Genomic DNA, 12082 nt, shown 5'->3' with positions numbered 1-12082 from the left:
AGTTCACTCAACTCCTTTAGGGAGACGTGGTACACTTTTCCATGTTGTGTGGTTTGTGTTTTTGAGATGGGGGTGTATCAGTCTTTAACTGAGCCCCTCCCTTGCTGGAAGGAGATCCCACCTTGCACAAGTGAGGGATCTGATCGTTCATTCCTTGTTACTGCATCCAGTTCATCGGTGTCACAGGCTTTTCTCAGGCACATGTAACTTGACCTGGACTAGGGTAAAATGCTCAGTGTCTCTGAATCCTTAATTTCACAATTAAGGATTAAGTTGGGCTGAGTTTCTTAGTAGTCTGTATAAAACTTATTTGGTAGCAGGAAAAATCCAGGTAAAAATCAAAATGATAAATGTATGGCATCAGTCACACTTATTAATTGCAAGGAACTAACAGAAAGCTGCTAAATCACTGACTGTTAAAAATAAATTAGAAATCTGGAAAAATAAATTAGAAATTGGAAAAAAAATAAATTAGAGATCTGTCTGCCACCAGCTGAAACACATTTCCATGTGAAAGATGATTGACACACATTCAGGTAGTAGAGACTCTAAGTAGATAAAGAAAGGTTCTCTCTCTTCATTAGAGTACTCCCAATTCAGTGATTTTTAAATACTTTTGTTATTATTATCATTTAAGAATAAGATAACCTTCAAAAGATTTAATCTTAATCCTTGAAAATTATGTGAGTAATCCATTTGACTAAAAAATGAGACAATGCAGAGGATTATGAGGATTATAATCACTTATATTTAGGCATCTGATGAATCAAACTAGTCCAGCAGTCTAGTTCTCAAAGCATGCTTTTAACAAACTAATCACAGGAATACTGGAATTGAGTGCAGCAGTTTTATTGAAAAAGTCCACAAGTGTGTGCAATTCCTTTATTAAAATTTTTTCAAATACATTGGACAAGGAGCAATCGATGATAGAGATATTCCTTTTTTATACATTTTTATTTTCAAAACTATACAAACATTGGAAAACTTTCCTTTTCCTCCATTTTAACTAGTAGTAATTCTGTAATGATAGATTATAGATCTCCCTTTTCAAGCTGCAAGCCCACTTTCCTGGAGGTGACATTTTACAAGTAAAAAAAAAAAAAAGGTCAGTCTTATTTACATGTGCTTAAGGTTGCATAATTGAGAATCATACAGGTTCTGAAAACCAGTGGATAAACAGTTTTCAAGATTCACCCAGGTGGGTTGAAGGTTTTAAATGCACGTAACTGCATACATGTGATTTAGTAGCCAAGACACCCTTTTGTTCCCTTTCATTTTCAAGTCTGTCTATAAACTGTGTGCCAGCCATGGGCAAGGTTGGTTTAGTAAAGGTACTCACCGAGTGAAAGCAGCACTGACAACAACTATTGCTGATCAAGGACATGAATGGGCAGAGAACTGTTTGTGTATATATAATACAAAGTCTAATGTTTCAAAATTAACTTGAAGCTCTTATGTAAAAATAACATCTAGAATAAATTTCCTGGATTGGTTTAAAGAACAAAAGACCCCCACAAACACTTGTGTAAGGAAAAAAGTAGAGCTCAACATAGGAAAAGAACAAATAGAAGCACATGGATTAAATTCGGAAGCTGATCTTGCAATGTATAATTACTGGAGATTCAGCTGAAATATCAATGGCAAATGAAGGCTACAACTGCAGCAGACACATACATTACACTTTATGAGCTATTATATTGGCCATACAGATTTGTCTACATGTTATTTATTTGAATCCTTAAGGCTTCTCTAATGTCTTACATGAAAGTGCTGTCTGCTTGGATCTTCCATGCATGAGGGAAAGGGGCAATTTTTCAAGAAAAAAAAAGTTCTGTCCACATTTCAATTACAATAGCACATCCAGAGACACAAAATAAAAGACAAAACTTTATGGTACCTTTTCTCATTTATTTTGGCCCCCAAAAGATGCATGCACTAGACTTTATGTACTACAAGGTATTGAAATATTTACAGCATTGTACATGTGCTCTTAAAGGGATGGCATTTTCATCTTGGTGGGAGTAGAATTTAACTTTCCTAGCTTAATAATACCTATTCAAAGTGAGAGATGACTCTTCCAAAAAGAAAAGCCCACAGAGAATAAAGCTATAGCATAATTATAGCCAATGTTAGCCAACTGTACAGCACTTTATCTCCCCCCTCTCTCTCCCTCTCCTGTTTGAAACTGCAGTACCAACTGTTGAGTGGTGTTGCTGCGCTCCCCGTTTCTCTCTATTCCAGTGAGTGTAGCTGTATATTGCCTGTCCAAATGATTTTATTTTCAAATTATTTTTGGCATGTGCAATGGACATACAATTCACAATAACCAGATGGTGATTTTTGGACAAATGATATGACTGATATTTAGGGATTATGGCACTAAAGAATTCAGACCACTATAAAGCGCATCATAAATACTTCAAGTGAATTTAGGAAACCATCTCTCTAAGAAATTCAGTGAGTAAGGCTCATATCACTGATTACCTTCTGCCTTTAAAGGTAAAGATACGATACCCAGTAGACCAGGTTGAAGAGGCAGAAGGCAGTGGGGAAGAAGATGCGTGCGTAGGAGTCCATTTTGGCGATGCGGATGTGTATCCGGCCGTGCCGCCACGCGCCCGTCCGGCAATCCTCGAAGCAGCAAAAAAAACTGGCACAGTCCTTGCCATCCAGACACTCATACCCATATTCTTCATCCCTTTCTTGCAGGTGTGTAGCATTGTTCATTTGAATAGTAGCTGACCGGGGGCGGATGTCAATAGTAGGTGCCTAAGGTGGAGCAGCAGAAAGAGAAGGATCTGTTATTGTCACCAGAGCAACTGGGAGAGGGACACTAATGGGCAGCATGGGCATGGTGTTCTGTGTGGGCACAGGGGTGCTGAGGGGCTCTAATGGTGATATTGCCTTGAACTTATTAAAGTCGCTTGTATCACACACTTCAACTTTACAAGGAAGCAGCACGAACCAATAAAGTTAGTGGCTGTGGGCAATTGGCTTCAAAGCCAGACTAAGTAAATGTTAGAGGTTAAATGAAACATCCAGGAATGTAATTTGATGGTATTTTGAATTTCTTTTTTGGTTTATATTTTACGTAACTGCTTGATATCTGAAGGTAATTTGTGTATTGGACGTGGAAGGAGATGAATTATTTGGAAATGCAGGATTTTAATAGGGTTGGTTTATGTTGAGTCAGGAGCAAATACATATGCACAAGAAATAAAGGAAAAAACTGGGTCTTTTGAATAGGGTTAGGAGAATCTTTATAAAACTCTCCAGTTATTTGAATATATGCAGTTCACCACCTACTAATGTTCACCACCTAGACAGTTCGACATATTCCAAATTTTATATAGTAGCTGTACATATATATCTACATACATATATATATTTAGTATCAGTTGAGCAAGCTAAGCATGTAAACACATCTGAGCACTTGGTGAACACTAGCATGACAGGCATTGAAATATTCTGCTGATAGTTATTAGGGAAAATAACAATTCCATTCTATAAGTATGTAAATTTCTTGGGTTTATTTTATGTAATTTCTTTTTTTTTCCTTTTTTTTTAAATAAAATCTCTGCATTTCTGAATGGAGATAAGTTTTAGATGAAAAACACAGCTAGATATATTTGCTAATTTGCTAAGAGTATGTTGATCCAGGGATGACATTAAAAATCTATATGCGTCTTAAACCCTTTCAAAACCCCGAATTTTTTTGCATAAGGATCATCATTTGAATAACTGATGATAACACTGAATTTTGTTCAGGTCAACATGGGAACAGATTTGGTTTTATAATTTGGAGTGAAGTATCACGAAGGTTAAAAAGAGTGAGAGTTGAGTTCTAAAAGGGTGTACATTGCAGGATTGTAGGGTAGCTGGTGCTATTGGATCCCATGGCAAATTGAGAAAGAGAGGAGCAGAAATGTTTTAACATTAAACTCTCTTAATTCATGTGATCCAATAATGTTGGTCATTCTTGAATTTAGGTAAGTTCAGAACCATAGTGAATCAGTATTTGGGCTGCTGAATCAACTCTACAATTTGTTTAGAAATATGTAACCATTCTACTTAATTAGGAAGTACCTTGAGTAGAATGCTTAGTAGAATGAGGCTTAGTAGATGCCTCATTAATAAAAAAACCCAACAGAACACCAATCTCATCTAAGTTCTAACAGTTAAATTCAGCAGTCGCATGCAGTGAATTTCCATTCCAAAAAACATTATACCTTGAAGGAAAACATCCGAAGAAGCTTTCATTTTGTAGACAGAAAAGAGAATCAGAGGGTTTTGTTTTAAATTAAAGAAAGAAAGAAAAGAAAGAAAGAGACAAAAATAATGTAAATTAAAAATATGTTTCTAAAACATAGTAAGTCTAAAGAACTAGAGTTATAGAAAGGTTGGGATAACAGCAATTGAAACAAGTATCTGTAGCATAAAACCCCCACATCTTTGACTTGGCACTGTCTTGTAGCTATAGCTGGGCCAAGGACATAAGACATCAACCTTCATTTAGATTTTCACATCCTGAGGAGGTTCCAGTCTGTTATGCTGAACTGTTCTGAAGGAGACTATTCACAGTTTATAGAACCACTATTGAGAAAGAAGTCTTTTTACCTGCAGACTGTGACCCGAACAGAGTAGACTTATAGAGTTATTTTAAGTTTTTTAGGCTCTGTGATTAGGATCCAGGCAAACATTTCTATCTCTGTTTCTTCCCCGAAGCTCACACATAAGCAATGTAAAGAACAAGTAATCAGCCCTATATGGACACTTTAAAGGGTCACAGCTAAATCTGAGGTATTTAGATTTTGTTCCTTTACCTGACTGCGTAAGACACACATGCACGGAGACATGTTTTATTTCCACCTAAGACAGGACACTTCACTTCATCATTTTATTTCATTTTTTTACAGTCTACTTCTCAACAGCTTTTGAAGTTGAAATTACAGGAATAATGAGCAGTAAAAGGTTCTTTGTTTTTTTTTCTTTATCCTTTTTGTGCTCTGTGTTATAACTAAAAGGAATATCTTCAAAAGTCCATGAATATTTTAGCAGAGCAAATCCAAATCACTATTTTTTGCTGGATGCCTAAAATGGATTTGAAAATGCTCTTTTTTAATGTAAAACACTTTTTCGTCACTTTTTTTCCCCCGTAGATGATTATGCTACTTTTCCTCCTCTGATTTTAAACTAATTAATTTAGAGATTTTAGACAACAAACTTGTCAGTTCAGTTGCCAAAGGCAATGAGAAATCTGTCCTGGTTGAAATAAGCAAAACTTTTTCCCCTGTTTGGGCAAAAGCCCAAATATCTACTGAGGGTGCTTCCAGGATTTTTTTTTTAATTGTTTTAATTTTTTTGTTATTGGGTAGCATGCATCCATATGTATCATCATAAACTACTGGCCAAATCACTTTCTAAGGAAGTAGGTAAAGGAGGTGAGAAATACAAGAAAAAGAAGATAAGGAAAAAATGGAAACAGATGCTTAAGGGGAGATTAGAAAAAGCACACACTGCAGTTTGAATATAAAAGTTCAACTGTAGTCCTGATAATAAGAAGGAGAGTCATGTCAATAATATGGACATAAGTTAATGGCATAGAATATTGTTAATGCTAAGACAGAGAAACTGAAAAGCTTCTATAAAAGTCACAGCAAGAGCTCTATCTATGGCACAAATAATGGGTTTGGTCATAGTTGTGATTTGCCAAACACTTTGGTTAAAAGGATCTTTATTCTAAGAAATTAGTTTCTCTGGCATGCAGACAACTGTAATATATGAGCTTTTCATTCTCAAGGTGAATGTTTGCATTTCTATGATTACAAAGGAAGAGTATGTATGTAATAGCAAAGTATAAAAAAAAGTACAATTATAAAGAGAGATTCAAATGCTCTCTCAGAAAAAGTAATTGAATTTAGGCCTTGCTGGTAAGAAAGATACATACTGGGTTTTTCTTCTTTTTGTCTTTATCCTTGCTTGGCTTTCTATTGCTGACAAAGTAATGCAAAGTTCCATATTCCACAAGTGCAGAGAAAACAAAAATAAAGCAGACTGACACAAAAAGATCCATTGCTGTCACATAGGAGACCTTGGGAAGAGATTTACGAGCAATTGTACTGAGGGTGGTCATTGTCAGGACAGTTGTAATACCTGGTAGATGGATAGAAAACAACAAAAGTATTACTACTTCAAGTAACAAACTGATTTTGCCAATTACCTCTCTCTGACTGGTTTTGAAGTATGCCTGGAGTTCAAACAGATAGCAAAGATATTAAACAGTACATCCCAGCAGTGAAATGTGGATTCAGTGAGAGCTTAGAGGATTAACAGGGGTATGAGATATTTTTGCATGGCCAGTGCTGCTCAGAATATTTTGGTTAGGTGGATTCTGATTCTAAGAAATTTAATTTAGGATTTTGGTTTTGTAGTTTAATTCTAAGGAGCTTTGATTTTTATTTAAAAATTTAGGTTTTGTGCTCAAACTCTTAAACAGAGCTAGAAAGAGTCTTTAACTGTGAAGCACTGTGACATGCCTCACCACCCCTTTCCCTTTCAGAACATTATTCCCTGTACTATGGTGTGAAGAACATTAAAAATGCATTAGGACAGTTAAAATCCATCACATTGTACATGGCAAATTTCATGCCATTGGTTTTACCTTTTTAGTGGTACAAATAGACTAATTCTCAACAGAGGGGTAAGTGTTTTGTGTATCTGAATGCCTTTATTAATTTTCTACTTCTTTAAAGCAGATTTTATAACCTCTTTTTAGTGAGAATGTGAAAAAGACAGTTAAATACTTAAAACTTTCTGCCATGGGAGCCACTGTTCCTCTATTCTTGTGTTTCTCTCAAGGGAATCTGGAATGAAGATTGTGTCCCTCATTTTGCACTCCAATGCTCTGTGGTGTAGTTCTCTGAAGAAATGAAAATGCAGAGGGAAAAACTAAAATGATCCTCACTTGTGTGGATTTAATGCAGAAGTAGAAAATGTGTTTGAGTTTCTCTAGTTGACTGTTTCTCCTTTGCTGATTCTTATGGCTACAGCTGCTTTGCACAGGCAAGATTAATTTGGTCTCCGTTTATTTGCGGAGCAGTTGCTAAACGTATAGAAATTTTTAATTCTGATTAATTGCATGTCACATTTTCATGCACAGGATTTTGATTTCCACCGAATTCAGTTGATTTTTTGGCCTGAAGTCTACATCTGACTGTTGGCCTTTAAAGTAGAAGTCAGGGTGCTACATTCTCCCCTTGTTACCACCATGGCACGCGGGCACCCAGAAAGGTGGATTCCTTCTCCTTCATTTGTGCTGCCAGTCATGGTGAGAACAAATGAAACTAATGTGTCCCTGCCTCTAATCCACCAATGTTCCTCAGCATCTTGATGGATAGAAGGAGGACTGCTGGAATCGGAAAAAATGCAAAAGCTTTTATTATTGACAATCTACAATACTCAGAATCTGACACAGTAAAAAGGAAGAGATACAAATATGGCTTGTCTGTGTCATTCCTTAGAAATCACTACATCCCTCTAAACAAGGAGAGTTCTTGTGAAATTGTCTCTTTTCTTACATCTACAAACTGGTGATCTGCAGAGGTGTCAATTAAGCATAATAACACCTGAATAAAACTAGGAAAAAATCAACTCACCCAGTGATGTTCTGGCTGGAACTGCATCCTTATTAATCCAGAAAGAGACCCAGGATAAGACAACAATAAGTGTGCAGGGAATGTAGGTCTGAATAGTGAAATAACCCATTCTCCTGCTCAGGTTAAAGAAAACAGACATGACTACGTAGTCTCCTGTAAAACAAAAACATAGTGAGATAAAATATGTTAAAAACCCAGCATAAATTTTCTATGTAATAGCTAGGCTTTTCTATTCCATGTCTGGGGGTTGAGGGGTGTGTATATATATATATATATATATATATATATATATTAAACTGATTCACCAGAGATGCTGATGACAAATTCATTCATACATCTTCTTCAACCCAGGTCTAGCTGAAGACCTGGTGGATTTTCCACACTCTGAAAGCAAAAAGTCCTGCAGATGCATTTAGGTGACTTTACTGTAAGATTTCCAGGGTAACCTCCCTTGCATAGTGTGACAGGTTCCTTCTACCCAAGCCACTCCTGACAACCTGCAGCTGCCCAGGCCAGTCCTCTGGTGTGTGCTGGTCCAGCCTCTGCAGGCCCTGTGCTGGCCCTGTGAGCACACTCAGCTCTGCTCTCAATGCTGCATGCTTTCACATGTACTCCCTAGGTTATTCATGTTGTCAACTATTCTTCAGAGCTAGGCTGTGTCAGTAATTAATTTTTTATTTGCCTGAAGGTTTTCTGTTGTATTTTCTCCTCTAAAATAATTTGCACCCACATTTCCTAAGTGCTCCCTAAAACCAGGCTATAAGTTACTCTGGTGTACGTAACACATTATTCCCATTCAATAGGTTGTGATTTTCTTTTCCTCTCTCAAATTATTAAGTATATTCCATCTGGATTCAGGGGTACAGCAAAGCTTCAGTTTTTGATGTATTCTTTTCTAAGCCAAAAAAAGCCCCAACCCAACAACAAAACAAAACAAAAAAACCCAAAACCAAACCAATCCAAAACAAAACCAACCCCAAAACAACCCTAGTTCTCATCTTTACTTCAGATTACAGCACTCCTGGGAAATCTTGATAGCAAAAGAACTACAGAACCCCAGGCTACAAAGACTTCTTTGTAATTCAGTGAAAAGCAGCCCAGAGAAGTCTCATATGGAAACAGGATAGGATTTGCAAATTTAGAGTAAGATAGTTTTCCAGTCTTATCAAAGAGACTCTGTGGCTAATGTGTATTCTGCTTAGATCAGTGCCTCTAGTTAACACTGAACTCCCTCTTTTCAGGCATAATTAAAATTTTAATTTCCCCCAGAATAATCCCTTTGAACCTGACCAAAGAAGAAACTTCAGAGATCAGTCTTCAGCTGGTGCTTCTTTGTTATGTTATTTTTTTAAAATTGAATGTCCATATTCCTGGGATTAACTGGTTTTAAATTAGTTATATTATAACTCGACCAAAACCACAAAAAAGGCAAATTTTATACATATGGTTTACAAGGAGATATGGCTGAATAGGAGCAACCAATTTTAATAACTTTAGTCTTATTATCCCCTTAGTTCATAGATAAGTTTGCATCATATGTATAGGTCCTTCATATACCAAGAAACCCTGAAGATAAGAAACCATCACTCATCAGAAGCACTGTAAAACTGAAGCCATAAAACTGCAATATGACTCATTCTTGATCTCTCTTCATCATGTATTAACTTCCTGAGAAGTGATTATTTTTTCAGTTTTAGGACTTGTCTTTTTATTTACTCACCCTCATATATACTATTATTAGCATTGGTATTTAATTTTTCTTTTCTGCTATACTATGGTAGACCTCCTTTTAAACAGTAGCTGTATTACTTCCATGCAAACATTTTTAAGGAGAAGCTGTTTTCATGCTCACTTTTATATAATTTTAATGGGACAAAAAATTATCAAAAGTAAGAGGTGAAATATAAACCCAAACATATATAAGAACATAAAAAGGTACAAAAGATTAGCTCAGAACTGAAATTTGAAAATCAGATGTTTTATGTCTGTTACTGCTTTTTTCTGAAGCCTTTTGGAGTAGCTGAAGGATGTCTAAGATCCCAGGCAACTACTCTCTCTGGTTTGTCCTGCACTTGGATAGTTCTTTTTGCCCAACTGTTTTGGTAGTTCTAGCACTCCTGCCTTGTATTCAAAAGAACAGAAAATAGCAGAATCCACTACACAAGCCAGCACTTTCTTACAGGTATTAGAGACAAATCCAAAACTTGGCACCTGTGCTGAGAAAGATAAATAGAGACAACCTAGAGCAAGGCCTGGCTGCAAAGCCCTGTCCCTGATCAGACTGTGTGTGCAGAGCCAAGGCTGGGGTGGGGAACATGTGAATATACAGAGATGTGGGGAACATGTGAATATACACAGATGTGGGGAACATGTGAATATACAGAGATCTGGGGAACATGTGAATATACACAGATGTGCAGGGGGGGGAGTGGCCTCAACCCTTTCATTTACAGACTGTTTCACATACAGTGGTTTTTTGTTTGGTTCTTTAGAAAGCTTGGTGGGCACCATCTGCAGTCCATGGACACTTGTCTGGATTTTTCCCTTAACATGAGGAGTAAACTATTACAATAATATTTTTACAATATTGTATGCATTATTTTCATTTCATGTGTAAGATCTTTAAAACATTAAGTTTTAAGGCCCTTGGCTGTTCACCAACAGTGAAACTCAACTCAATTCTCTGTCATCTCAAAGCAGCACATCAGAGGACAATTCATTTCCATACAGGAACAAGAGTGACCTGTCCCAGAGCATTTGCTACAAAAACTGGAGACTCTCCAGGTGGTTTATATGTAATGGAATATAAGAATACAATTCCCTCTGCTTTTCTTTTCTCTCTCTTTTTTTTTTTTTTTTTTTTTTTTTAAATACTGGGCTTCTGAAGTAGTTATGTTGGGAAAGAACATATTTCTGCTAATATGCCCAAAAAGTTAAAAAAGTGGTGTAATTGTTGTAGGTCTTGTTCAACCCTCACAAATGTTGTTGCACCTTCCTTTATGCAAAGACTTCTTTTCCTAATGACATATGTGTAAAAAAATTCAAACCACTCCAGAATGATATCCATAGGAAACTCTGTGTCAGCTCCTGATATTTATAGACAAAGTCCGCACCATTATTCTGGCAGATCTTATTTCTTATGCATTGTAGAATTGGAAATGTTTTACTGAAAGCACAAGGAAATAAGAGACCATATATATTTTATATGAGCTTTAAGGTTTCTACTAATGGAGAAGTTAAATCAGGGGAAGTGAAAACTTCGGTGTCAACTCTAACTTGCCAGGCACTGTGGAGGTGACCAGTCCAAAAAGTCATTCAAGGATGCAGAAATTCTTGTGAATTACATTTTGCTTTCTAATCTGAAAGCCTGCTGATGCTGCAGACACTGTTGTGTTATGGAGTGTTCCAGAGACCCTTACTAAAGAAAGGAATAATATTAATACCACTGAGAGTTGTTTTGTTAATATCTTACCTTGCTTTGGTGGGATTTTGGGAAGTGAGAGGTACTGATGATTTTTTTTTTTTTAAGGTAAGAGTGAGAATAACAAATAGAATTTAAGAATTGCCAAGACAAGGCAAGCCAGTAATTCTGTAATGTACTGACTATCTCTTCTAGCCTTGAAGTAATACATTCTGGTTTCACCTGGGACAGAGTGCATTTTCTTCTTAGGAGCTGGCACAGGATGTGTTCTGGTTTTAGCACGAGACTGGTGATATAACACACTGAGGTTTGTTTTGCTGAGCAGGGCTGACCCCAAGTTAAGGACTTTCCAGTGTCTCATGTTCTGCTCTGCTGGTGAGTAATCACACAAAAGGCTGGGAGGGTGCAGAGCCAGGAATCTGCCCCAGATGGCCAAAGGGATGTTCCACCCCACGGAACGTCGTGCCCAGCACAGACTGGGGGAGCTGGCTGGGCACTGCCCAGGGCTGGGCTGGCATCAGGCACTGGCTGCTGAGCAATTGCAGTGGCATCACTTGTTTCTGCTGGGTTCTGTTACTCTTTCTCCCCTTATTGTTACAATTATTATTAACATTATTCACATATTTATAATAATAATAATATTTTGTTTCAATTATTATGTTGTTCTTATCTCAACCTGCAAGGTTTACCTTTTCTTTCTGATTCTCCTCCCTGCTGGGGAGGGCTGGTGACTGGGGAGTGAGTGAACAGCTGTGCTGCTCCACTGCTAGCCAGGGGAAAACTGGGACAATAATGAGTCAGGGAAAACAGGACTAAAGGGTGGGAAGCTCCACAGAAGTATCTTGGTGGTATTGCCTAATTTATGTAAGTGATGTTAGAATTATATTATAGCATGTTTTCTGAGATTTTGAATAAGGAAAGTACTCTGAACATACAAAATAATGCAAGACTAAAGATGTGCAGTTTAGGAACTAGTATCAGTTGTCATAACACATCCATCCAAAAT

At 37.0% G+C, this 12082-nt stretch overlaps 1 protein-coding gene across 2 annotated transcripts in view; it reads right to left on the bottom strand.

The window, feature by feature from the left end:
- Positions 1–730: 730 nt before the first annotated feature.
- Positions 731–12082, bottom strand: part of GABRG2 (gamma-aminobutyric acid type A receptor gamma2 subunit) — a 60428-nt gene continuing 49076 nt past the window's right edge. The window contains exons 8-11 of one of the 2 annotated variants that reach the window (XM_027643261.1): positions 7656–7808; positions 5948–6153; positions 4230–4253; positions 834–2769 (exon numbers count right to left, since the gene is read on the bottom strand). In XM_027643261.1, coding sequence (XP_027499062.1) covers positions 2494–2769; positions 4230–4253; positions 5948–6153; positions 7656–7808 — 659 coding nt within the window. In that variant the 3' untranslated portion in view covers positions 834–2493. Of the gene's footprint in view, positions 2770–4229; positions 4254–5947; positions 6154–7655; positions 7809–12082 lie in introns of both variants that reach the window. The other variant, XM_027643262.1, reaches the window with a different exon arrangement.

This window comes from Corapipo altera, unplaced genomic scaffold (assembly GCF_003945725.1).
Source record: "Corapipo altera isolate COAL_440 unplaced genomic scaffold, ASM394572v1 75, whole genome shotgun sequence".
Taxonomy (NCBI): Eukaryota; Metazoa; Chordata; class Aves; order Passeriformes; family Pipridae; genus Corapipo; species Corapipo altera.
This window is presented reverse-complemented; position numbering and strand designations above follow the sequence as displayed.